Source organism: Emys orbicularis, chromosome 4 (genome assembly GCF_028017835.1).
Source record: "Emys orbicularis isolate rEmyOrb1 chromosome 4, rEmyOrb1.hap1, whole genome shotgun sequence".
NCBI lineage: Eukaryota > Metazoa > Chordata > Testudines > Emydidae > Emys > Emys orbicularis.
The window spans coordinates 156,602,663-156,630,646 of NC_088686.1; the positions used below are offsets into that span (position 1 = coordinate 156,602,663).

A 27,984-nucleotide genomic window follows, 5' to 3' on the forward strand; every position below is an offset into this window, starting at 1 on the left:
TGTAATTGGCTATTTTTTCCAAGCAAGGAGGTCGCTCCTTTAGCTGAAGGGGTAGGAGTTGGGGCTGAGGCTTTTAGTGCTGGAGGTCTTGAATTCAATACCTGCTGATTGACCCTGCCAGCAGGTAGGGGATCTTGGGGGACAACTACTGCACTGGTGGGGTGCAAAATAAACTTTATTAAGAAAATGCAAAAACAGGGAAAATTCAATAGTGAGGGCTACGGGGTTTGTTAAGGTAGACAATTGGGGAGGGGTTTCTTTTAGTAAATAGGATAGGGGGTTTCAATAGTGGGGTACAATAAAGTGGGGTACAATACAGTTGGTAACCAATTAACACTGAAGTATAAATGTAACAGGTAGCTAACAATTTCTATGTAAAGGGTGTGTCACAGCAGCATATAACCGACTAACAGTTATGGGTAAAATGTGTTAAATAACCAACAACTGTAGGTAAAAATGTGTCACAGTGGTGGAAATGTAAAATGTGAGGGGTGTTAGAGAGAAAAAGGGTAACCAATGGGGTTTTATGCTAGACTTCAGTAATACAATTGAGGTTTGGCAGCAGTAGGAGCACGTGGAGGAAGGGATTAAGAGAGAGAGAGAGAGAGAGAGAGAGAGAGACAGAGAACAGACAGGCTGCAAGTTTAAACAGCAGAGAGACAATTATACAGAACACAGCAAAATCTTATCTATGATTTAACTTAACCAAGACTACACAAATTAGCAAGTAACAAAACACAATGCAACAATTCTTTAAGCCTAACTTACAGAGTACAATGTAAGCAATTTTCTAAACCTAACTTAACCACAGCTATGCAAAATGAAATTACAATTTATCTAGACTAAAGGCTAAACCTAACCTCATGGGTGCACCTTATACTAGGAGTAGTTCCAGAGGGCAGAGTGGTGTGTGCCCAGGATATAGCTCCAAGGGGGGGGGGCTTAACTAGTGGTGGCTACAAGCAGGCTTATTTCTAGCAGCAAAGGCGCTGCGGAGCTAGAAGCAGATTACAGATACAGACCAAGGAGTTAGCTTGGGTCTGCCTGCTGGGGAAAGAAAGCCAGCAGCTAGAACAAGGGGAGTGTGCAAGAGGTTTTTCCTTACCAATCCCCAAAGCAGCAGCAGGAACAGCAGTTTCAGCATCAGAGGACGCAGAGAGGACTCGATTCGCTTACAAAAATCAGGAGATCTCCAGGCACAAATTCGTTGTTCATGGGAGGGGAGTTTAAAAACGGGAGTATGCTCAAAAACAAACAAGAGCAGGGAGAGGGCCCCCCAAAGACCCCTAGCTTATCAGACCAGGTGGCAAAGCAAGGACCTTCTCCGGGGGTCTGATCAGAAAATGTCTGGTTTTAAAGGCAAACTCAGGCAGTTTCCCGCCAGTAACTCTGATTGGTTCCCCTTAATTCAGGGGAGGAGAGAAGGCAGGAAAAACTGCAGGTAGGCACAGGACATGTCTGGGCAAGTTCTGAGTCACAGGTATGACTCATATGCTCAGCTATGTGGCCACCTTAGGTCTTGCATACCTGGGCAGAGCACCCTACACCGAGCCGGGTCCGAACAAAGAAGCTAGACAAAGGAGCGAAAAGCCCCCCCCTCCCTGAGCAGAGCAATGGCTCCAGTCAGTCTGCACAAGCCTTTTCCATGAGCAGGGCCAGGCTGTGACTTTGGTCAGTTCCATGGCCGGGGGGCAGGGCGGCCACTCAGCACAAACAGAAAGGAGAGGGGAAAAACCAATGCAGCAGGGGGACAGCTGTAACAGACACTGATCACCATGATGTCTGTATGTGTGTGACTCAGATACTGGACAATTGCATGTACCTGCTGAGAAGAGAGAGAGAGTTGGCGTTTCCTCATCGTCAGAGTCTGACAGTTTGGAGCATTCAGGAAGTTTTATACTGTGATTTGTGATTTATGGGACATGATCCCTGAAGCAACTGGGAATTCCTGAGCTCAGAGAGACACAACACCTAATTAATGTGCTCAGTGAAGAAAAGCCACCGTTGGTGTAACTCATGCCCTGGGGATTAATTCGGCCCACTCTTTTCTACTGTGTTGTTAAATGATGCAATTTCTACCAGAGTTACAGAGTATGAGGTTGGGGAAGATTTCATTCTGCTGCTTTCAGAGCAAGCCTGGTGCTGCTTAGAGATGATCCACAAAGGGGATTTGTTTGTGGAGACTGAAAGCTTTTGACTGAAAACTTAACATTTCAGCTTGGAAATACCACGGGGGTACATCAGATACCACACACCACCAATCTCTTCCATGGACCAGGATCCCAGGCTGGAATACATCCCCCATGATGCATGATGGTCACCAGAGTCCCACAGCCATGGTTTAGGGAGGCATGATGTTTGGCATTTTTGACGGAAATCTTATAATTTCCAGGAAAACGATAATTTCAGGGAAAAAATAGTTGAATTGAAAATCCAATTTCCCATCAAAAAAACTTCTCAAGAAAAATTTCCAACCAGCCATATCAACAAGTTTGGAATCAAAGGAACAGAAAGTTAGATGCAGCTGAAACATACTAATTGTTTCAGAATCACCTCATTGACCTGACCCCAAAAGGTGAAATATAAAAGCTATAAGACATGTAAGAGTACTACAGATCATCTATCTATCTATCTATCTATCTATCTATCTATCTATCTATCTATCTATCTATCTATCTATCTATCGGATGCCAATCACTATGGTATTCTATGTCCTTCCCTTGCTAGGTTACTCCCCAAAGTAGGAAGGATAGGTTCACGCATTGTGCTCGATGGAGACCACATGATGACCAGAGGAGCTCAGGAGGCGACCACAGCCATCTGCCTTCCATTGTTAATTTCGTGTTTCTCTGTAAAGCTGGAAATGACCAGTGTTCCCTCTAATTTTTTCCATCCATGTGCAGATAGAATGTTATTATGTGCAGCACCAATATCGAGGTAATTTATTGTGCATACTAAACCTAGATATCATATATATTTTTAAAAGTTCATGGGTATGGAAGAAGAAGAAAGAATATTAAAACAAGGGGTAATTAACAAGGTGCACCTCTGAAGATGCTTATGTAATATGAAATAAAAAAAAAAGAGAAAATTAACACTGTCCTTGGAGTACATGTATTTTATCATCCTTTCTAACAACTCAAGCTAGTAAACACAGCAAAATGTGGCATACTGAAAACAGGTATATAAATAAATCAAAGTCATTGTGGTCATTAAGTGAAAGCATAAAAAATATGCTCCAGAGGCCCAATTAAATAACTTACTCCTACCACAGACCATTACATCTTCAGGGAAAGCTGCTCTCAAAAATTGAAGCATCTGCCAAAGCACTAGCATGCTACGGACTTCTGCAGTTCACAAAACCGTCCCCCTTGCATGCATATTATCTGCACACAGAGCTCAGCTTTAAGATGCTAAATAAATTTATGAGTCAACTAGAAATGCTCTCACCCCAAATATTAATACAATATTTTCTGATACTGGAAAGGAGAGTAAAAGGCATTCACTCGGGATTATACAATTTCTCAGGAATGTCAACTCTTAATTTGATTAATACTTCACACACACAGAACAGTAAAAATAAGTAATAAAGCGACACAGACAGGAAAACAAAGCCACACAGAAACAAGTGACAACACTGAAAATACGAAGGGAAGTAAAACATCAAGTGATTGGTGATGGGTATTTTAAATGAGTGTTTAGGACCCACGCAGTGCAAGCGCAAAAGAGCCCTGTAGAAACAGGCAAAGTTCTCCTGGTTTCACATTGTGTATGTCACCAAGTTAAAAACTGGGAGTAGACTGACTCATTACGTTTTTACACGCCCTGCAGGACCTTAACACATGGCTTTGGAGTTTGCAGAGATATCCCTAATTCAAAGAGCTTGCAAATAAGGTCTTTATCCTACAAAACACCTAGCACCTCCGCCAAACCAAGTGGTGCTTGCTACTTATGAGTCAATGGGAGTACTTTGAAGAGCCAAAACTATACCAGATAGCAAAGGTCTGGCCTTAATGGTTGCCAATGCCTCTCCCCAAACAAATCACTTGTCAGGAGCACTGGGTCTGCTAAATTTGTCCCCTGTCCTGGGTCCCCTTTGAAGGCCTTTTTCATGAACTGTCTGGGATGTGGAGGTAGATCCAAACTTCACAGAGACCAGACCAGACATAAACAAGATTCTAATCCATCTTAACTCCTGCTGGGTCCCCTCCACAGCTGGGTCCCCAGGTTATGTACCAATTGGAAGCAGGTTAAACACTATGAGCCATTGCTGTGTGTTTCTTTGGAGATGGGAGGGATGGGAGTGAAGAGTTTCATGGCAGTAGAATACTTTCACATTCCCATAGACTTAAAGGGTGTTACTGTGCACTCTAGGGGTTGTTCCCATGGAATTTGTTCTGATTGTGCTGCTGATTACATAGGGCTATGGGTGTGGCTTCACCTGTTTGGTATGCTTCACAGACAGTAGTTCTCTCGCATTCTATGTTTCATATGTTTGAATAGCTGGTTTTTTTTCTTGTATTTGGGAGAGTGTAGCTTGTGGTGGGGGTGGAATTGTTTGTGTGGATTTTTTTGTTTTTTGTTTTTTTGGCTTTTTATAGTATGCATTATAATGTATCATTTGCTGATCAGTATTGTCCTGATAAAATATGTGTGGCAACATTGTATGTGAAGTTATAGGATTACATTGTATGGTGATTTCTGAAAACATCCACTCAATGTGCAGCGGCAGTCAAAAAAGTGAACAAAATGTTGGGAATCATTTTGAAAGGGATACATAATAAGACAGAAAATGTAATATTGCCTCTATATAAATCCATGGTATGCCCACATCTTGAATACTGCAGGCAGATATGGTCACCCCATCTCAAAAAAGATAGATTGGAATTGGAAAAGTTTCAGAAAAGAGAAACAAAAATGATCAGGGCTATGGAATGGCTTCTATATGAGGAGAGATTAGTGAGACTGGGACTTTCTAGCTTGGAAAATAGATGACTCATGAGGGGATATGATAGAGATCTATAAAATCATGACTGGTGTGGAGAAAGTAAATAAGGAAGTGTTATTTACTCCTTCTCAGAACACAAGAACTAGGGGCCACCAAATGAAATTAATAGGCAGCAGGTTTAAAACAAACAAAAAGAAGTACTTTTTCACACAATGAACAGCCAACCTGTGGAACTCCTTGCCAGAGGATGTTGTGAAGGCTAAGACTATAACAGGGTTCAAAAAAGAACTAGATAAATTCATGGAGGATAGGTCCATCAATGGCTATTAGCCAGGATGGGCAGGGATGGTGTCCCTAGCCTCTGTTTGCCAGAAGCTGGGAATGAGCGACAGGGGATGGATCACTTGATGATTACCTGTTCTGTTCATTCCCTCTGGGGCACCTGGCAGTGGCCACTGTCGGAAGACAGGATACAGAGTACTAGATGGACCTTTGGTCCGACCCAGTATGGCCATTCGTATGTTCTTAAGTTCTTATTAATATGTTTCAAACTGAGGTTGGCAATCAAGTCTATCTTAAACAAAGAAATGTGTGCTCTGCTTAATTTTGTATTGAGCAGTAAACAGAGTTATCAAGCAGGAATTGAAACCAAACAAGCTCAAAAAGGTGAGGAAAAAGCAGAAAGGAAACATCCTTGCACATAGATATTTTGTCTCCTGGTAACCAGGTGGAAATGTTTCTCAAAAGGGGGATAGGATTATAAAAGAAACCACTCTCTCTCTCGCTCTCTCTGCATGTGAAGGGATAAAGAGGACGGGTCCTGACCTAAGCAGTTTGGTCAGTAAGACTGCTGAAAGCATCTGGGGATAGAAATTTTGCTTTGAATTTTACATTGTTTGTTAAGTTAGGCACAAGTTGCATTCTAACTTTATTTTTCCTGTAACAGTGTCTGAATTCTATGCCTCCTATGTAGGACCTTTTGTCATCAAAAAGGACGTATTGAGAACTGTAATTATAGAGCCTCAGTTTGTCTTAAAGAAAATTATAATGCCTATACAGATATCCATCATTCCATTACATCTTCCATGTCCACCCTTTGTAACACCTTTATTGATGGGATGGAAAGTGTGGTTAAAGAGTATTTTACCATCTTCTTTGCAACAAAGGAAGAAAAGAGCTATAGTAGCCACGGTGCTTGGAGGTGGCTTGGAGTGATTAACGCTATTAATCAGAACCTCCTCGCTAAAAGAATAGGGGACCTAGGTTATGAAGCATCAACATTATCGGAGCCATTGTCGTCAGCATTGATGAGGTTAGGAACTACCAAATTTGATATTGTGGATATCCTACCTCATTGGCTAAACATCCAAGAAGACCACCTACAATATTGGGGGCACTCGGCATTTTACAATCGAATCTGCCTGAGGCACTTACCTGCATAGAGGCTCAACAATGGTTAATGAATGTGGCAAAATCCATCATAAGAGATAGTTTAAAAGGAAATATGCCCCTGAAATTAAACAGAATAATTGAAAGTAACTCTAATGATTTCGAGAAAAGGCATTCTGAATGGTGGAAACTTGTTAATTTTACCTGCTATACCCATAATAAAACCATTATAGCCCTTGTGCTTACCTTAAAGTCCGCTGTAGAGGAAAATATCCATCCTCTAATTCCGCTAGGAATTTTCACCAATCGATCTTTGCTGATACCTATAGAGGAAAGTAAATGGGTGCACCTTAAAGACAAAAAGTATAAACCTATTAATCTAGAAGCGTGCACGGAACAAAAAGGATTGGTATATACTTGTACCTCGGGTATATGGGAGGAGGCCCAAGTGTGTTTAAATTCTTTATCAGGGACATGCAATTATGAATTACACCACCATTCATTGGACAACAAGTCGGCCATAGTGCAAGTGGACAAACATTGTATTTGTATAAGAAGTTTATATCCAATGTTTGTTGTAAATAAGTTTTATAATATAACCAATAATTTCATGGCAAATATGTGTTTATGTCAAGTATTCAGTTTAACAGGATGTGATATGAACCTAACATTGCACGACATAGAATCAGAGTTATCCAATCAGAATACCGATTATATCAGCATATAGAGCCCATACATATTGGAGCCAATTTGGAAGCTGTTAAAAAGTTATTGCATCACAAACAGCTCACCTACTACATTAATAACCTGAGAACAGAAGGCTTAAAAACTTTGCTTACAGTCCATCATTGTGTAAATAAAATTAAAAGGATCTTTAAGAAGGTGAAAGATTAATCTACTCCGTTACATTGGTGGGAAGGTATCTTCATCACTAATGCAGGTGAAGCTCATGCAGCCTGGATTATTATGCTTCATCCAATCATGGTACGCTTGATTACTCAGTTTCTTTTAATTATATATGTGGTTATATTAAATGTTTTCTTATGTAAGCTCAGAAAAGTTAAAAGGAGATCTAGACAGATTCCCTTTAACATCTCTGTTTTAAATACCCTGTAGATGCTTGCCTATTATGTTGCTTGTGAGTCATATATATATATATATATGCATTGTTGTGTTCATAGTTATTGTTATTATCGTTCTACATTATATCAAGGTTGTTTGGGACCTTTTATCCTTGGTTAAGTAAAAAGGCCCCAAGGAGGGGATATGTTGGGTGTGTTTTGTTTTAGTGTTATAGTCTATTAAAATATGTATATATTAAATCCAATATGTAGTTTGTAAATATATAGCAGCAATCCAAGATGGAGTTTGAACTGCCATCTTATGACCGCCATCTTGTTGTTTACTGTTATCATGGCCCAGTCATAACTGGATCCAACTGGTTTTTCCCGCCACTGGCAACTCCAAGGGCAATTTTACCTCAGACTGTTTCCCGCCTTTGCTGGGACTGTACCATATTCTCCCGCCACTAAAGGCATAAAGGGACTGAACTCACTGACAAGTGGCGCAGTCCATCCCAGTGACTGTGCGTGCGCGGTTGAGGCCTTCACAGCACCAGTGCATCATTGAAGGGTACCACCATTCCTGACGTGAAGAGAAAGGGAAGAAGACGTTCTATCTTACCTGCTCCTGTTCCTGGGTGCAGCATCACCAGAGGGTTTTGGTCGCTTCTTCCGCCCTGAGACATCGAGGGACTCTCCAGTGCTCCTCCTCTGCGGGTTCCAATTACCCAACGAGTGAAGATCCTGGACTTCACCGCCGCCATAGACGAGCTGACAACATAGTGAGATAAATGGGGTTCTCTCAGTGGGGGGGTTTATGTGTGTTATTGCCAAGCTGATTTGTGTTTTGGGTCTGAGCTTCATACTCCTGTTTTAAAGCTGCTGTTTCACTGGGGTTTTTTATTGTTTATCTAGTTACTGCTTATATCACAATTACCCCTTCCCTGATTTGTAAATTTATCCCCCAATACACTTACCTGTTGTTTTTACCTTTACCTATTGTCAGTTTTTACTATTTGCACTACACATAAGGAAGAGGGAGGGAGATCTGTGCACCAGTACACCGGTGAGAGACACGGCAGAGGGCGGATCTGCTCTTCTGAGTAAAAGGGGCTTGTTTTTTACATCTCAATACCTAGACCACTATACATCTAGAGTTACCTTGGCTCCCCTTTGAGGTAACACAAGGATATCGTGGTCATCACTTATCCCCAAGGAGATCAATGGCAGGCCCAGTGATGACTCTTCCCTTCTTCACTATTGTGAAAGTAGAATGAATTATATTGTAAAAATAGAATGGATTAAAGAAATGCTGTATGTACCTTTAAGCAGAAATAAGGAATGCTGAAATACAGGTGTCAGGAAAAGGAACATTAAGGCATAAACAACGAGTCCACTTAAGCTAATGGTGGAACGTCAGCCGGAGATCTGTAAAAGTTAGTAAGAAAATTGAATATGTATGTCTAGCCTCGGGTAAACTTGCCAGTTCTGCTTTCTTTGTCCTCTTGTTAAGTTCACACCCTTTTTATCTATATAAAATAAGGTAGTGTGGGTCTTGGATGGTGCTCACATTATCTGGGTGTTATTAGCAGAGCGCTGTGCTAATAAAACAGAGTGGTCTGACAAACTGTGAGTCCTGAGTCTAACTTTGACACTGTGGTAGCAGAAATTATCCCCCACGGGTGTGCAGGCTTGGCTGGTATTATCAGTGCTCCAGGGCATGTTGGTGCCCCCTTCTCCTAAGTGGTGCCAATCTGTGAGGCATTGCAGGGTTGATTGTATTAGGAGGATAATTGATGATACAAGTCAGCTATATTCTTTGGTATAATCTGTGGGGGAGGGTTTTCAAAGAATGGACACAAAGTCCTGATTCCCTGAACACCAGTAGAAACAACCAACAGCCAGCAATCTCTGTATACAGAAACTCCCATGTCTGTCACTCCAGGTCAGTGCCCAGGAAACACTATGCACCTACTTCCTCTAGGAGTCATGCTCGTAACAGCTTCTCCTGGCTTCCCTGCCTCCTGTGACCCGGAGGTGCCTGGGGCTGTCCTCAGTGAAAATGCCAAGGTGAGGGCAGGCTGCAAAAAGGAGGATAATCCCCAAACTAGTGGTTAACACAGAAGATCTCTGCAGCATCTCTGCAGATGCTGCTTCAAAATATCTCAGAGCATGCCAGCTCACTCCTGCTTCTTTTCTTAATTTTATTTATTTCCTATAATTTATAGGCTGCTGTGTGGAAGGGGAAACTAAGGGACACTGGGCAGGGAAACTTTTCAGAATCTGTGCAATGCAGTTAGCTTCTACCGACCCTCAGTGTAATTCTTCCGTTGACGTAGCTACTGCCTCTCGGAGACATGGATTAACTACATCGAAGGAAAAACCCTTCCATCAATGTGGAAAGCATCTGCACTATGGAGTTGCTGCACACCATAGCTGAGTCAATGTAGTGGCCTTAGTATAGACATTCTCTGACTCAATGGGGGAGTTTTCCCCCTTCCTCTTAAAACTATTTCTCTCTCCTTTTCTAGTCACTCTTCTCCCTCCCTTGGTAAAGCTCTTTCCTTCTTTTGATAGGTAAATATGTTCAGAAAAGTTGAAATTTCTCCTCTCAGGATAATGCCTTCCTTCCCCTCCCATGAATGGCTCACTGTCATTTCAATTAAAGGCCAAAAAGCTCTGAAACTGACTTGTTTGCCCATGATTTGGTGGTACCTCTTTGTTTTTCCTTCCTTCACTTACAATGAGTTGAGGATGGAAGCAGTACCTGCTCAGAACCCTAAAATCAGACATACAGTCGAATCTTTCCCTGTTTGATAACCCCACCAATGTTAACCTTAATACCTCTGTAGCTGCTTCCTTGGGTGGCAGAGGTTAAATTTGGCTTTGATGACTTTGAGATTTACTCCCTGGAGCATCTTTGCTCCCAGGACAACAGGTGTGCACAGCACATGCAATTAATGTTATTACTGTGTCTCTCCTTGTGGAAATGGAACACCGAGGGCCAGAGAATCAGCTGGCCTGGATCGCTGTCTCTCACGTGAGGAATTTTAATATGATACAAAACTGAGGTGAATGTATTCCACTTTATTTGTTGGTCTCCTCTCCAAATGTCTCCTTAAGTAATTTCCCAGTGTTGCGACGAAAAGGTGTCTAGAAATGGGTGAATTTCTTCTGGACTAATAATTTATTGTCAAAAACAATACCATTTGGATTGACCTGAAACTATTCACATATGTGTTACAAATACTCCCAATAGCTTTGTCCCAGAACAATGTGTGTGTGCGGGGGGAGGATTCAGGTGCCGGGGGTCCTTCCCCTTGTAATTTTTAGCTCAGTAGTTGGGGTGTTCACCTGTTAGGTGGGAGCTCCAGGTTCAATTCCCCCTTCTGTCCAGTGCTGGGCAAAGCTATGTGTGACATTGCACTCCATATGCTTTATGAAAATATGTTTCTGAATATGACATAACTGAAATATGCTTTATGCTAAGTGCCCCATGTAACATACCATTATAAAGGTTATAGTCTACTAAGTGTGTTCATCCCATTTCTTTACATGTATTAGTTCTATGTCTGGAGTTAGGAGAATAAGATATAAACGTGTATCACTGATGTAAACATATTAAGTGGAGGCCATTAAGGGTGTTTCAGAATCAATGAACTGCAAATGGCTCTGTTAACCTGCAAGCCTTCCTTTGTACCTGTGGGCCAATCCTGGAAGAATATGACTGGTTGGATCACAGAATCCCCCTTGGGGCTGCCAACTGATGTGCCAAGACTACTTCTGCCCCAGCTTTACCTGCCAATTTGGGACTCCAGAACCCTGCCTGGTTGTGCCAGACACACTTGCCGGCTACAAACACAGATCCAGGTCTGAACCACGTCCCCCACAAGCTGAAGGCTTAACTGAAAGCAGCTTAAAAAGTGTTCTTGTCTCTAACACTCAGGCTAGGTCTACACTACCCGCCTGAATCGGCGGGTAGAAATTGACCTCTCGGGGATCGAATTATCGCGTCTCGTTGGGATGCAACAATCGATCCCCGAATCGATGCTCTTACTCCACCAGCGGAGGTGGGAGTAAGCGCCGTCGACGGGAAGCCACGGAGGTCGATTTTGCCGCCGTCCTTACAGCGGGGTAAGTCGGCTCCGATAGGACGAATTCAGCTACGCTATTCACGTAGCTGAATTTGCATATCTTAAATCGACCCCCCCCCCCTGTAGTGAAGACCTGCCCTCAGATGCCCAACTCCCAATGGGGTCCAAACCCCAAATAAATCCGTTTTACCCTGGTAAACTCTTGAATTGGTCACCATCTATAACACTTATAGATAGATTTACACAGCTGTTTGCGCCCCCTCCCCCCGGGATTAATACATCCTCTGGGTTAAATAATAAGTAAAAAGTGATTTTTATTAAATACAGAAAGTAGGATTTAAGTGGTTCCAAGTAGTAACAGACAGAACAAAGTGAATTACCAAGCAAAATAAAATAGAACATGCAAGTCTATGCCTAATACAGTAAGAAAACTGAATACAGATAAAAACTCACCCTCAGTGGTGTTCTAGTAAGCTTTCTTTTACAGACTAGTCTCCTTCTAGTCTGAGTCCAGCAATCACTCACACCCCCTGTGGTTACTGTCCTTTGTTCCAGTTTCTTTAAGGTATCCTTTGGGGTGGACACCCCTCCCTGTCCCTGCATAGAATCCCAGCTACAAAATGGAGTTTTGGAGTCACATGTCCATGCATGACTGAGTTCCTTACCGGCCAAGCCACATTCCTGGGAAAGCTCAGATGCGGATTGGCATCCCCAAGTTTATTGTTGGCTTAAGTGGTTCTTAATGGGGCACTTACTGAGAATAGTTTTTTCTCAGGAAGCTGACCAACTCCTTCACTGAGGGTATTTAAAATTAAACAAGTACATAGCCAATATTCATAACTTTGAATACAAAAATGATACATTCATGCAAATAGGAGGAATGTATTCAGTAGAACATAACCTTTGCTGACATATGTTACATGGCATATCTAGCATAAAACATATTCCAGTCATGTCATATTTACATTCATAAGCATATTTCCATAAAGCCTTATGAGGTGCAACGTCACACTGGCGTCTTACAGTGACATGTAACCATGTCACCTGATACTGAAATCCATCTTGAAGCTGGAACTTTTCCAGAGGGGGGTGGAATTCCAAACAAAGGGATGTTCTATATAAAGTGGGGAAGGCAAACAATGAGTGTCTTCAGCTGGCTGAAGTGACGGCCTTCCCCCCCCCACCCCCCCCGCCAAACATACCTGCAAGAACCTGGAAACAAAAGAACTGTAACCAAGGAGGTGGGTGAGAACAGGCTTGACCCAGGTCAGAAAAGGCATCGGACCTGAGAAAGATTTTACCTGAAGTAATAACTGGAGTGAGAAGTTTACATTTGTAACTGATTTCTGGGTGTATTAAGCTTAGCCTTGCGTGTTTTGTTTTATTTTGCTTTGTGACTTACTTTGTTCTGTCTGATCCTACTTAAATCCTACTTTTATACTTAATATAATAACTTTTGTTTATTTATAAACGCAGCGTAAGTAATTGTTACCTGGGGGGGGGGGCAAAAAGCTCTGAATATGTTACTACTTAAAACCACTTAAATCCTACTTTTTATACTTAATAAAATCACTTTTGTTCATTTATAAACTCAGTGTAAGTAATTGTAATGGGGGGCAAACATTTGTGCATAGCTCTCTTGCAGTGATATAGAGGGCAAACATTTATCATTTTACCCTGTATAAGCTTTATACAGAGTAAAATGGATTTATTTGGGGTTTAGATCCCATTGGGAGCTGGGTGTCTGCATGCTGGAGACATGTATCCTGCTGAGCTGGTTTCAGTCTAATTCTGCAGTTTTGGGGGTGTGGCCCAGACCCTTTGGCTGTGTTGCGGCAGGCTAGCATGTCTGGCTCAACAAGGCAGGGTTCTGGAGGCCCAGGCTGCCAGGGAAAACAGGATCAGAGGTAATTTCAGCACATCAGGTGACAGTCCCAATAGGGGTTTCTTTGACCAAATCTGTCACACTATGCACATGGATATGCCCCTAAATGATGTGCTATTCCAGTCTGGGTTCCTCTCAATCTCTCCTTTCAAAGTTGTTCTACTGTGGATAACTAATTAAATAGCCATTGGAACAGAGACGTGAAGTTGAGCATCTCACCCTCTAGGTGGGGATGCCCTTAGCCACCAGCTTATAAAATCATTCTCTCTTTCTGGACCTGTGATTCTTCCCGTGATTTGTCCACTGCTCTCAGTTGGGGCCTGCAGACCTTGTTGGAATGCAAACAAATTAATAATAATAACAATACAATAATGAACAATACAACCATTGGCTCTTCAAAATTACATTGCAATGGGCTGGGAATTGAATTCACCTGTTTCCGCTCCCCATCACTAAACCAGTACTGAGTTTAACAGCTTCAAGAATTGGTTAGGAGTTTATTCATTGCTTTCCTCAGGGCGTCCTTCACCTCCGTGTTCCTCAGGCTGTATATGAGGGGGTTTAACATGGGGATCACCAGCGTGTAAAACACTGAGGCCACTTTGTCCGTGTCCATGGAATAGCTGGAGGTGGGACGTAAATACATGAAGAGGAGGGTGCCAAAAAGCAGGACCACAGCAGTCAAGTGGAAAGTGCAGGTGGAGAAGGCTTTGTGCCGCCCCTCGGCGGAGCGGATCTCCAGGATGGTGGAGGTGATATAGACATAGGAGAGGAGGACAATCACAAGGCTGCTCACTATAATGCAGCACGCTAAAGTAAACATCACAATCTCATTGATGCGGGTGTCAGAACAGGAGAGCGCCAACAGTGGGGGGATGTCACAGAAGAAATGATTGATGATGTTGGAGCTGCAGAATGACAGCCGAAATGTAAAACACGCGTATATCATTGAATCCACCAATCCCACAGCGTACACCCCAGCCACTAGCTGTTTACAAAGCTGTCTGGACATGGTGACCGTATAGAGCAGCGGGTTACAGATGGCCACATAACGGTCATATGCCATCACAGCCAGCAAGAGGCACTCAAAATCTGAAAAAGCGTAAAAGAGATACATTTGCACAACGCAGGCAGTGTAAGAAATGCTTTTCCTCTGGGATAAGAAATTCAGCAGCATCTTAGGGGAAATTATCGAGGAATAGCAAAGGTCACAGAAAGACAAATTACTGAGGAAAAAGTACATGGGGGTGTGGAGTCTGGGATCAATCTTGATTAACAAGATCATCCCCCCATTCCCTGCCAGGGTAATACCATAAATCAGTAGGAACACCACAAACAGGGGAACCTGCAGCTCCGGACGATCTGTCAGTCCTGAGAGAATGAACTCAGTCGCCTCCGAGTGATTTCCCTTTTCCATCTCCTCTGAACAGAGATCAGGCAGCTACAGAGATGTGGGCAGGTGGATGGTGCGGAAAACCTGTCCCTTCTCTTTAATGAAGTAAGTGAAGGTAAATGGAGATCAGTTTCTCAATGGACACAGGAGCCGCTCAGGGAAGGGCTTAGTCCACAGAGCCAGATGTTCACAGCTGGTCATTCCAGTTGTTTTATAAAATAGATGCTGCGTAAATACAATGACACACAGGTTAATCATGCCCCACAGACGTACACTCCTGCTCACTTATCTGAGCAGCACATAGTGACTTGTGACTCTGCTGTAAGAGAATTATGGTGAAAATTGTTTCAGTGTGAGGAGATTATTTGTAATATCAAAAAGGGGTGAGAGTAAAGGAGTATCAATCTTTTTACCCTCTTTGGGCAAGGTGAGCTCTGTGCCTTGGCATGTCGGTTTGGGGTAAGTCTTGCTTACAGTGCAAATTAAGCTTTTTGGCATTTACTTTAGCCTGTATGAAAACCCAGAGACATAATGGAAAGCACTGGCTTCGGTGACTATGTAGTTGCCTATTTTTTCCAAGCAAGGAGGTCACTCCTTTAGCTGAAGGGGTAGGAGTTGGGACTGAGGCGTTAAGTGCTTTAGGTCTTGAATTCAATACCTGTTGATCACCATAGTGTCTGCGTGTGACTGTAATTCAGGACAATAGCACGTACCTGCTGAGAAGAGAGTGAGAAATGTAGTGGCATTTCCCCATCGATAGAAACTGCCAGTTTGGAGAATTCAGGAAATTTTATACTGAGATGTGTGATCTATGGGACATGATTCGTGAAGCAACTGGGAATACCTGAGCTCAAAGAGCCATAACACCTATTAAAGGTTTTCAGTGAACCAAAGCCACCTTGGTGTAATTGGTGCCCTGGGGATTAATTTGACCTACTCTTTCTTACTGTGTTATTAAATGATGCAATTTCTACCAGAGTTGCAGAGTATGAGGTTAGGGGTAGATTTCATCCTGCTGTTTTTAGTGCAAGTTGGGTACTGGGTAGAGCTGATCCACAAAGGGTTATTTTTTGTGTGGAGACCAAAATCTTTTTGGTAAAAACTTAATATTTCGACTCAGAAATACCACGGCGGTGCCTCACATGCCACACATAACCAATCTCTTCCATGGGCCAGGTTCCCAGGCTGAACTACATCTCCCCATGATGCATGGTGGTCTCTCCTCTTGCTGAACTGTCCTGGAACTTCACCAGAGTCCCACAACCATGGTTTAGGGAGGAGGGGAGTTTGGTATTTTGATGGAAAGGTGATAATTTCCAGAGAAAAATAATTTCATGGAAAAAATAGTTGAATGCAAAATCCAATTTCCCATCAAAAAAACTTCTCAAGAAAAATTTTCAACCAGCCTTAGCAATAAATTTGGAATCAAAGGAACAGAAAGTTAGATACAGGTGAAACATACTAATTGTTTGCAGCTGTAGCTGATATCTTCTCAGTCATTCCTGGTTTCAGAATAACCTCATTGTCCCAGCCCCAATAGGTGGAATGTAAAACCTCTAGCTATTTATAGCATGCCAATCACCATGGTATCCTATGTCCTTCCCTTGCTAGGTTACTCCCCAAAGTAGGAAGGATAGGTTCACTCATTTTGCTTAATGGAGACCACATGATGACCAGAGGAGCTCAGGAGGAGACCACAGCATGCTACGGACTTCTGCAGTTCACAAAACTATCCCTCTTGCATGCATATTATCTGCACACAGAGCTCAGTTTTAAGATGCTAAATAAAGCTATGAGTCAACTAGAAATAGTCATGCTCTCATCATAAATATTAATAAAATATTTTTGATAATTTATGGGAAGTTATAAGATTACACTGTATCGTTTTATTAATACATGTTCCAAACTGAGGCTGGCAAACTGCTCTGTCTTAAACAAAGAAATGTGTGCTCTGCTTATTTTTGTATCTAAACAGTAACCAGAGTCATCAAGCAGGAAGGGAAACAAAGGAAGCCCAAAAAGCTGAGGAAAAAGCAGCAGGGAACATCCTTCTACATGGACATTTCGTCTTCTGGTAACCAGGTGGAAATGTTTCTCAAAGAGGAGATAGGACTATAAAAAGAAGGGGCAGACATCCCAGGGCACTTCTCTCTCTCTCTTTTCCCTTTGATTCACTGCATCTGAAGGGATAAGGGAAGCAGCCCTTGGACTAGGGGAGGGGTCCTGACCTAAGAAGTTTAGTCAGTAAGATGGCTGAAAGCATGTGGTGAGGAAACTTTTGCTTTGAATTTCACATAGTTTGTTAACTTAGGCACAAGTTGCATTCTAACTTTATTTTTCTTGTAACCATGTCAGACTTCTATGCCTCTTTATTTGCACTCACTTAAAATGTATCTTTGTAGTCAATAAACTTTGTTTTATTGTTTTATCTAAGTCAGTGTGTTTAAATAGAAATGTCTGAGAGTTGCATGCATATTAGTGCTGATAAAGAAATAATGGACAATGTAACTATTACCAAGCAAAATAAAATAAAACACGCAAGCCTATGCCTAATACAGTAAGCAAGTGATTACAGATGAAATCTCACCCTCAGAAATGTTCCAGTAAGTTTCTTTTACAGACTAGCCTCCTTCTAGTCTGGGTCCAGCAATCACTCACACCCTTGTGGTTATTGTCCTTTGTTCCAGTTTCTTTCAGGTATCTTTCGGGATGGAGAGGCTATCTCTTGAGCCAGCTGAAGACAAAATGGAGGGGTGTCTGAGGGATTTAAATAGACTTTTTCTTGTGGATGGACACCCCTCCCTCCCCCGTGTAGAATCCCAGCTACAAGATGGAGTTTTGGAGTCACATGGGCAAGTCACATGTCCATTCATGACTCAGAACTTCCAGGTAGCAGCCATAGTTCACATGCTACCTTGAACGTCCTCAAGTAGACTTCTTATGTGGATTGGAGCCTTCCAAGATCCATTGTCCATTAAGTGTTTCTTGATTGGGCACTTAACTTGCAAATTCCTTTCTAAAGAAGCTGCCCAAATGCCTTACTAAGGCTACTTGAAATCAAACCAGTACACAGCCAATATTCATAACTTCAAATTCAAAACTGATACATGCATACAAATAGCTGAATAGATTCAGTAGATCATAACCTTTACAGAGATATGTTACATGGCATATGTAGCATAAAACATATTCCAGTTATGTCAGATATACATTCATGAGAATATTTCCATAAAGCCTTATGGGGTGCAACGTCACACTCATAACTCCTGAGTTCTCTGCTTCCTGTGACCTGGAGGTGCCTGGGGCAGTCGTCACTGAAAATGCCAAGATCAGGGCAGGCTGCAAAAAGGAGGATATTCCCCAAACTGGTGGTTAACACTGAAGATCTCTGCAGCATCGCTGCAGATGCTGCTACAAAATATCTCCGAGCATGCCAGCTCCTTCCCAATTACTCTTTTGTTAATTTTATTTATTTCCTATAATTTATAGTCCATGAAACAGAGTTTAGGAATAAAACTGCAAAACAATGTCGGGGGGAAAGAATAGGACAAGAACCGATGGACTTCAATTGCAGCAAGGGCAATTTAGGTTGGACATTAGGAAAAACATCCCAACAGTGAGGGTGGCTAAGCACTGGAATAAATTGCCCAGGGAGGTTGTGGAATCTCCACCACTGGAGATTTTTAAGAGCAGGTTAAACAAACACCTGTCAGGGATGGTCTAGATAATTTTTAGAACTGCCATGAGTGCAGGGGACTGGAAAAGATGACCTCTCGAAGTCCCCTCCAGTCCTACGATTCTATGATCTCACAAGGAGCCCCGCACTGGGCAGCGCAAGGAACATGCACCTGCCTACACAGGGCCGGCTCTGGGCACCAGTGCTCCAAGCATGTGCTTGGGGCAGCACTTTGCTTCGGCGGCAGTATTCCGGGCTTTTTTTTTTTTTACCTTGGGGCGGCAAAATACCTAGAGCCGGCCCTGACTGTATCCCTCACACACAGAGTGCCCACTGCACACAAAACACACACAGAGTGTCCACATCACACAACACACACACACAGTGCCCACTGCACACCAAACACACACGCACACAGACAGAGTGCCCACTACACACACACAGCCTGACACTGAGTTCAACCAGAATGCAGAATAATCTCTACTGGGAAGCTGGGACCGCTGGAATATTTCCAACTAGCCTGAACAAAAAGAACCGAAGGGGATTCTGCTGCCCTGGCAGGGAGATAGGACTGGATTTCCCAACTGGTCTTTTCCATCGGTAGCTTCTCTGAGGCCTGGTATATGGTTAAAAATTAGATCAACAGAGCTCTGTCGCACAGGGCAGGGAAATTTTTCACACCTTGTGTGCGACAGTTAGCGTGTACTGAGCCTAAGTGTAATTCTTCCATTGACCTAGCTACTGCCTCTTCCATCAATGTGGAAAGCACCTATACTATGGCATGGCTGCACACCATAGCTGAGTCAATGTAATGGCCTTAGTATAGACATTCTCTGACTCAATGGGGGAGTTTTCCCCCTTCCTCTTAAAACTATTTCTCTCTCCTTTTCCAGTCACTCTTCTCCCTCCCTTGGTAAAGCTCTTTCCTTCTTTTGATAGGTGAATATGTTCAGAAAAGTTAAAATTTCTCCTCTCAGGATAATTCTTTCCTTCCCCTCCCATGAATGAACATAAGAACATAAGAACATAAGAAAGACCGTACTGGGTCAGACCAAAGGTCCATCTAGCCCAGTATCTGTCTACCGACAGTGGCCAATGCCAGGTGCCCCAGAGGGAGTGAACCTAACAGGCAATGATCAAGTGATCTCTCTCCTGCCATCCATCTCCATCCTCTGACGAACAGAGGCTAGGGACACCATTCTTACCCATCCTGGCTAATAGCCATTTATGGACTTAGCCACCATGAATTTATCCAGTCCCCTTTTAAACATTGTTATAGTCCTAGCCTTCACAACCTCCTCAGGTAAGGAGTTCCACAAGTTGACTGTGCGCTGCGTGAAGAAGAACTTCCTTTTATTTGTTTTAAACCTGCTGCCTATTAATTTCTTTTGGTGACCCCTAGTTCTTGTATTATGGGAATAAGTAAATAACTTTTCCTTATCCACTTTCTCAACATCACTCATGATTTTATATACCTCTATCATGTCCCCCCTTAGTCTTCTCTTTTCCAAACTGAAGAGTCCTAGCCTCTTTAATCTTTCCTCATATGGGACCCTCTCTAAACCCTTAATCATTTTAGTTGCTCTTTTCTGAACCTTTTCTAGTGCTAGAATATCTTTTTTGAGGTGAGGAGACCACATCTGTACACAGTATTCGAGATGTGGGCGAACCATGGATTTATATAAGGGCAATAATATATTCTCAGTCTTATTCTCTATCCCCTTTTTAATGATTCCTAACATCCTGTTTGCTTTTTTGACCGCCTCTGCACACTGCGTGGACATCTTTAGAGAACTATCCACGATGACACCAAGATCTTTTTCCTGACTCGTTGTAGCTAAATTAGCCCCCATCATGTTGTATGTATAGTTGGGGTTATTTTTTCCAATGTGCATTACTTTACATTTATCCACATTAAATTTCATTTGCCATTTTGTTGCCCAATCACTTAGTTGTGTGAGATCTTTTTGAAGTTCTTCACAATCTGCTTTGGTCTTAACTATCTTGAGTAGTTTAGTATCATCTGCAAACTTTGCCACCTCACTGTTTACCCCTTTCTCCAGATCATTTATGAATAAATTGAATAGGATAGGTCCTAGGACTGACCCTTGGGGAACACCACTAGTTACCCCTCTCCATTCTGAGAATTTACCATTAATTCCTACCCTTTGTTCCCTGTCCTTTAACCAGTTCTCAATCCATGAAAGGACCTTCCCTTTTATCCCATGACAGCTTAATTTACGTAAGAGCCTTTGGTGAGGGACCTTGTCAAAGGCTTTCTGGAAATCTAAGTACACTATGTCCACCGGATCCCCCTTGTCCACATGTTTGTTGACCCCTTCAAAGAACTCTAATAGATTAGTAAGACACGATTTCCCTTTACAGAAACCATGTTGACTATTGCTCAGGAGTTTATGTTTTTCTATGTGTCTGACAATTTTGTTCTTTACTATTGTTTCAACTAATTTGCCCGGTACCGACGTTAGACTTACCGGTCTGTAATTGCCGGGATCACCCCTAGAGCCCTTTTTAAATATTGGCGTTACATTAGCTAACTTCCAGTCATTGGGTACCGAAGCCGATTTAAAGGACAGGTTACAAACCTTAGTTAATAGTTCCGCAACTTCACATTTGAGTTCTTTCAGAACTCTTGGGTGAATGCCATCTGGTCCCGGTGACTTGTTAATGTTGAGTTTATCAATTAATTCCAAAACCTCCTCTAGTGATACTTCAATCTGTGACAGTTCTTCAGATTTGTCACCTACAAAAGCCAGCTCAGGTTTGGGAATCTCCCTAACATCCTCAGCCGTGAAGACTGAAGCAAAGAATCCATTTAGTTTCTCCGCAATGACTTTATCATCTTTAAGCGCTCCTTTTGTATTTTCATCGTCAAGGGGCCCCACTGGTTGTTTAGCAGGCTTCCTGCTTCTGATGTACTTAAAAAACATTTTGTTATTACCTTTGGAGTTTTTGGCTAGCCGTTCTTCAAACTCCTCTTTGGCTTTTCTTATTACACTCTTGCACTTAAGTTGGCAGTGTTTGTGCTCCTTTCTATTTGCCTCACTAGGATTTGACTTCCACTTTTTAAAGGAAGTCTTTTTATCTCTCACTGCTTCTTTTACATGGTTGTTAAGCCACGGTGGCTCTTTTTTAGTTCTTTTACTGTTTTTCTTAATTTGGGGTATACATTGAAGTTGAGCCTCTATTATGGTGTCTTTAAAAAGGGCCCACGCAACTTGGCTCACTGTCATTTCAATTAAAGGCCAAAATGCTCTGAAACTGACTTGTTTGCCCATGACTTGGGGGCACCACTTTGATTTTCCTCCCTTCACTTACAATGAGTTGAGGACAGAAGCAGTATCAGCTCAGAACCCTAAAATCAGACTTAGAGACTAATCTTTCCCTGTTTGCTAACTACACCAATATTACCCTTAAAACCTCTGGAGCTGCTTCCTGGGATGACTTTGAGATTTTCTCCCTGGAGCATCTTTGCTCCCAGGACAACAGGTGTGCACAGCACATGCAATTAATGTTGTTGCCGTGTCTTTCCTTGTGGAAATGGAACACAGAGGGGCAGAGAATCAGCTTGATTGGATCGCTGTCTCACCCGTGAGGTCTTTTCAATACGATACGAAACTGAGATGACTATTCCACTTCATATGTTGGTCACCTCTCCTAAAATATTTTAAAGTAATTTTCCAGGGTTGGGACACAAAAGTATCTAGAAATGGGTGAATTTCTTCTGGATTAATAATTTACTGTAAAAAACAATGCCATTGGGGTTGACCTGAAACTATTCACAAATGTGTTACAAAGTCTCCTAATAGCCTTGCCCCAAAACAATGTTTGTGTGGGAGTTGGATTTAGGCGCCGGTGGCAAAGCAGCCACCAGTAGGAGGTGGTGATGCTCCCTGTCTTTGTAATTTTTAGCTCAATAGTTAGGTGAAGTGGGAGATCTTCCCCCTTCTGTCCAGTGCTGGGCAAAGATGTGCACTTGTGTTTCCTGTATTTCCAGAAATCATCCCAGCCACTGAGTGATGTGCTATTCGAGTCTGGGTTGCTCTCATTCTCTCCTTTCAAAGTTGTCCTACGGTGGATAACTAATTAAATAACCATTGGAACAGAGACATGAAGTTGAGCATGTTGGTGCCCCAAACCAATTGTCTATAAAGTCATTCTCTCTTTCTGGCCCTCTGATTCTTCCTGTGTTTTATCCACAATGCAACAGCTTCAACAGGAGAGACTGAGGCCATATCTACACTACTGGCTAAATTGGGACTACTGCGATAGATGAAATGGTGTTGATAGAGCAGGTCTGGGGAAGACATGCTAAATCGATGGGAGATCTCTCACCTGTTGAAGTCTGTACTCCACCTCCCCCAGAGACTATGTGCCATCGTGGATCTATCTCAGGGCTGGGCTACACTAACGCTGTCGGATGATCTATGTTACACTACTTCAGTTCCGTAACTCTCCCGGTGACAGAGCACCGTGTGGACACCGCTGTAAGTCAGACCAACTTAGTCAACTTGAAGTAGCGTAACTGAGATCGATTTACAACGGTAGCGAAGACCAGTCCTGAAAACGATGCAGGACAGAACATAGCCCAGTCGCCAGGGTACTGTCCGGCAATGTGGGAGACCCACTTCCAAATGGCTTCTCCCGTCAGACAGAGGTGGGGATTGACCTGGATCTCCCACATCCCACGGGAGTGATCGTATCACTCGTTTAAAGTCTACAAGGGAAACAGCGCCATTACTGCCTCTTCCATTCCCATCCAATTTGTCAGTGTGGCCCTACATTGTCTTTGCTTTTACATCGAAAAGTATCCAGGAAGGAAAGGAAATGTTCCATTTCTGGTCATGCTAAATATTTCCTTCGACCCAAAAGGAAATTTTGTCAATATTTTCAACATGCCAAACATTTAGGGAATTTTCAGATTTGAATCAGGTTGAACTGAATTTGTTTTTCATTTTTTTGTAACCACCCATGAACTCAAAAATCAGCTATTGGCCCAGCTCTATCCATTTCTCACTCACCGTAACCCGAGTTGTACAATTCCCAAAATCCTTATTATTCAGAGTCCATAATACTTTCCAGAAGAACTAAGAGTAAGACCTCATAGCTATCCTGCTGATGTGCTATAAACATCTAGTGTCTGATATGACTTTTTCTTTCTGTTTAATTCATATGGTAGAGAAAACTCACCCTTTCCATATTATTATGTATTCAGTTCAGTGCAGATTCTCACAGAGGACGCACACACACCATGCTCTCTTTTGGAAATGTTACCCTTGTTCTTATTTGTTTTGTTGGTCCCTTAACTTAAAATAAAGGCCATTGTGATGGAAATCACCTTTCTCCTCCACATGCATGGATACCAACCAGTAGACAGTCTCTACAACAACCCCACAGAGGACATAAAGGGCTGCAGAGGATCAGGAGGGTGTGCAAACTCCCTTTGGTTCAGCCATAGAAATCACACACTTCATACTTGCAACTGCATAACGAAACCAAACCCACTACAAAGCAGAGGGAGATAGATTTGATGCCCCCTTCTTCTTTCCCAATACAAATAGCTCTGTGATTTCAAAGCACATCACATATATTCACACATGTGAAACAGGTGCCTCCCAGAATTTTGCTGGGGTAATTAATTAAAGCCCTGATCTTAGTTGGGGCCTGCAGGCTTTGTTGGAATACAAACAAATTAATAATAATAACAACAATAATGAACAATACTACCATGGGCTCTCTGAAATTACATTGCAATGGGATGGGAATTGAATTCACCTGTTTCCACTCCCCATCACTAAACCAGTAATGAGTTAAAATTGATGGGCAGTTTATTCATTGCTTTCCTCAGGGCGTCCTTCACCTCCGTGTTCCTCAGGCTGTAGATGAGGGGGTTCAACATGGGGATCAGCAGCGTGTAAAACACTGAGGCCACTTTGTCTGTGTCCATGGAATAGCTTAAGGTGGGACGTAAATACATGAAGAGGAGAGTGCAAAAAAACAGGACCACCGCGGTCAAGTGGAAAGTGCAGGTGGAGAAGGCTTTGCGCCGCCCCTCGGCGGAGCTGATGTGCAGGATGGTGGAGGCGATATAGACATAGGAGAGGAGGACAGTCACAAGGCTGCTCACTCCAGTGCAGCACATGAAAGCAAACATCAGAATCTCATTGATGCGGGTGTCAGAACAGGAGAGCGCCAGCAGTGGGGGGATGTCACAGAAGAAATGATTGATGATGTTGGAGCTGCAGAATGACAGCCGAAATGTAAAACACGTCTGTATCATAGAATCCACAAACCCCACAGCGTACACCCCAGCCACCAGCTGTTTACAAAGTTGCCTGGACATGGTGACCGTATAGAGCAGTGGGTTACAGATGGCCACATAACGGTCATACGCCATCACAGCCAGCAAAAAGCACTCAACATCTGCAAAAACGACAGAGAGATACAGTTGCACAGCACAGGCAGTGTAAGAAATGCTTTTCCTCTCTGCTAAGAAATTCAGCAGCATCTTAGGGGAAATTATCGAGGAATAGCAGAGGTCACAGAAAGACAAACTACTGAGGAAAAAGTACATGGGGGTGTGGAGTCGTGGGTCAATCGTGATTAACAAGAATACCCCCCCATTTCCCACCAGGGTGATACCATAAATCAGTAGGAACACCCCAAACAGTGGGACCTGCAGCTCCAGACGATCTGTCAGTCCTGAGAGAATGAACTCAGTCGCCTCCGAGTGATTTCCCTTTTCCATCTCCTCTGAACAGAGATCAGGCAGCTGCAGAGATGTGGGCAGGTGGATGGTGCGGAAAACCTGTCTCTTCTCTGTAATGAAGTAAGTGAAGATAAATGGAGATCAGTTTCTTAATGGACATCAGTACCCGCTCAGGGAAGGGCTTAATCCACAGAGCCAGATGTTCACAGCTGGTCATTCCAGGTGTTCAATAACATGCACACACTGTGCAAGTACAATGACACGCAGGTTAATCATGCCCCACACACAAACAGTCGTGTTTACTAATCTGAACAAAAAATAGTGACTTGTGACTCTGCTGTGAGAGAATCAGTCTGAAGAGATTATTCCTTAGCTAAAGAAGGGGTGAGAGTAAAGGAGTCTCAATCTTTCTACCCTCTTTGGGCAAGGTGAGCTCTGTGGCTTGGCATGTCAGTTTGGGGTAAAGCTCCCTTACTGTGCTAATTAAGCTTTTTGGCATTTACTTTAGCCTGTATGAAAACCCAGAGACATAGTGGAAAGCACTGGCTTCAGTGACTATGTAATTGCCTATTTTTTCCAACCAAGGAGGTCACTCGTTTAGCTGAAAGGGTACGAGTTGGGGCTGAGGCTTTTAGTGCTGAATGTCTTGAATTCAAAACCTGCTGATCACCATGATGTCTGTATATGTGTGTGTGACTGTAATTCAGGATATTAGCACGTACCTGCTGAGAAGAGAGAGATGTGGTGGCGTTTCCCCAGCGACAGAATTGCCAGTTTGGAGCATTCGGGAAGTTTTATACTGAGATGTGTGATCTGTGGGACATGATTCCTGCAGCAACTGGGAATACCTGAGCTCAGATAGCCATAACACCTAATTAATGAATTCAGTGAAACAAAGCCATCCTCGGTGTAATTCATGCCCTGGGGATTAATTAGTCCCACTCTTTCCTACTGTGTTATTAAATGATGCAATTTCTACCAGAGTTACAGAGTATGAGGTTAGGGGTAGATTTCATCCTGCTGTTTTCAGTGCAAGCCGGGTACTGTGTAAAGCTGATCCACAAAAGGGGTTTGTTTGTGGAGACCAAAATCTTTTTGCTTGGAAATACTACAGGGGTGCATCAGATACCACACAGCACCAATCTCTTCCATGTTCCAGGCTCCTAGGCTGGACTACATCCCTCATGATGCATGATGGTCTCTCCTCTTGCTGAACTGCCCTGGAACATCACCAGAGTCCCACAGCCATGGTTTAGGGAACAGGGGAGTTTGGTATTTTGAATGGAAAGGTTATAATTTCCAGGTAAAAGATAATTTAATGGAAAAGCTAATTTCCCATCAAAAAATCTCAAGAAAAATTTTCAACCAGCCTTAGCAACAAATTTGGAATCAAAGGAACAGAAAGTTACATACAGGTGAAACATACTAATTGTTTGCAGCTGTAGCTGATATCTTCTCAGTCATTCCTGGTTTCAGAATCACCTCATTGTCCTGGCCCCAATAGGTGGAATGTAAAACCTGTAAGACATGTAAGAGTATCCCAGATTATCTAGCTATTTATAGCATGCCAATCACCATGGTATGCGTTGTCCTTCCCTTGCTGGGTCACTCCCCAAAGTAGGAAGGATAGGTTCACGCATTGTGCTCGATGGAGACCACATGATGACCAGAGGAGCTCAGGAGGAGACCACAGCATGCTACGGATTTCTGCAGTTCACAAAACTATCCCCCTTGCATGCCTATTATCTGCACTCAGAGCTCAGCTTTAAGATGCTAAATAAATCTATGAGTCAACTAGAAATAGCCATGCTCTCGTCGTAAATATTAATACAATATATTTGATAATGTACAGTAACTCTCCACTTAACGTCCTCTTGCTTAATGTTGTTTCGATCTTATGTCCCTGCTCCATTACAGAACGTGCTCATTTAAAATTGTGCAATGCTCCGCTATAACGTCATTTGGCTGCCTGCTTTGTCCACAGCTAGCAGACCCCCTATCAGCTCCCCTATGCCCTCCCAGCGCCTCCCACTGGCGGACCCCACAGATCAGCGCCTTTGACCCGCTCCCCCCACCTCGTGCCCATGGCCATCAGCAGGTTTGCAGCATTCAGGAGGCAGGGGAAGGATCAAGAAGGCAGCGTGCAGAGTAAATTGGGAGGAGGTGGGGGGGGAGAAGAGGCGGGTTAAGGGTGGGGTGTTGGGGGAAGGGGTGGAATGGGCAGGCCAAGTGTTGAGCCCCCCGCCCCTGGGGCTTCCACAGTAGGGGAAGCTGCCACTGCTGCTGTGCAACGTGCTTCTCCTACATATGGCAACTTCAGCCTCCTTACCTGCCTCGTTGTCTGCAGTGCCAGTGGGCTGTGCCTGTGTGGGGTAAGGCGTGGGCACCTTCCATTGCTTCGTACTCAGCAATGATGTCCCCAATACTTCATACTCAGCAATAATGATTGTAGTATTAAATTGTTTCTTTAACAGTGTTTTAAAAACTTATACCTGTATTAAATTGCTTGTTTAAAATTATTTAAAATGTATGTAATGCCTTTTGTCTGTCAAAAAAAAAAATTCCCTAGAACCTAACCCCCCCATTTACATTAATTCTTATGGGGAAATTGGATTTGCTTAACATCGTTTCACTTAAAGTCGCACTTTTCAGGAACATAACTACAACCTTAAGTGAGGAGTAACTGTATGTGAATATTACACTCTATCAGGTTATTAATACATGTTCCAAACTGAGGCTGGCAAACTGGTCTATCTTAAACAAAGAAATGTGTGCTCTGCTTAATTTTGCATATAAACAGTAACCAGAGTC

The 27,984-nt window shown here is 42.9% G+C and overlaps 2 protein-coding genes and 1 pseudogene across 2 annotated transcripts; all 3 read right to left on the reverse strand.

The window, feature by feature from the left end:
* The window catches only part of LOC135877972 (up-regulator of cell proliferation-like), a 778,396-nt pseudogene that overhangs the window by 583,473 nt on the left and 166,939 nt on the right, over positions 1 to 27,984 (reverse strand).
* Positions 13,856 to 14,794, reverse strand: LOC135877441 (olfactory receptor 5W2-like). The gene has a single exon (XM_065402875.1). It carries the CDS (start codon positions 14,792 to 14,794, stop codon positions 13,856 to 13,858), a length of 939 nt encoding a protein of 312 aa, XP_065258947.1.
* Positions 24,259 to 25,212, reverse strand: LOC135877114 (olfactory receptor 5AR1-like). Its single transcript, XM_065402461.1, has one exon. The coding sequence runs from the start codon at positions 25,210 to 25,212 to the stop codon at positions 24,259 to 24,261; it is 954 nt and encodes a 317-aa protein (XP_065258533.1).

What these genes read in the sequence shown, in the direction of transcription:
- LOC135877441 (XM_065402875.1), bottom strand. Translation starts at nt 14,794, where the DNA reads ATGGAAAAGGGAAATCACTCGGAGGCGACTGAGTTCATTCTCTCAGGA.
- LOC135877114 (XM_065402461.1), bottom strand. Translation starts at nt 25,212, where the DNA reads ATGGAAAAGGGAAATCACTCGGAGGCGACTGAGTTCATTCTCTCAGGA.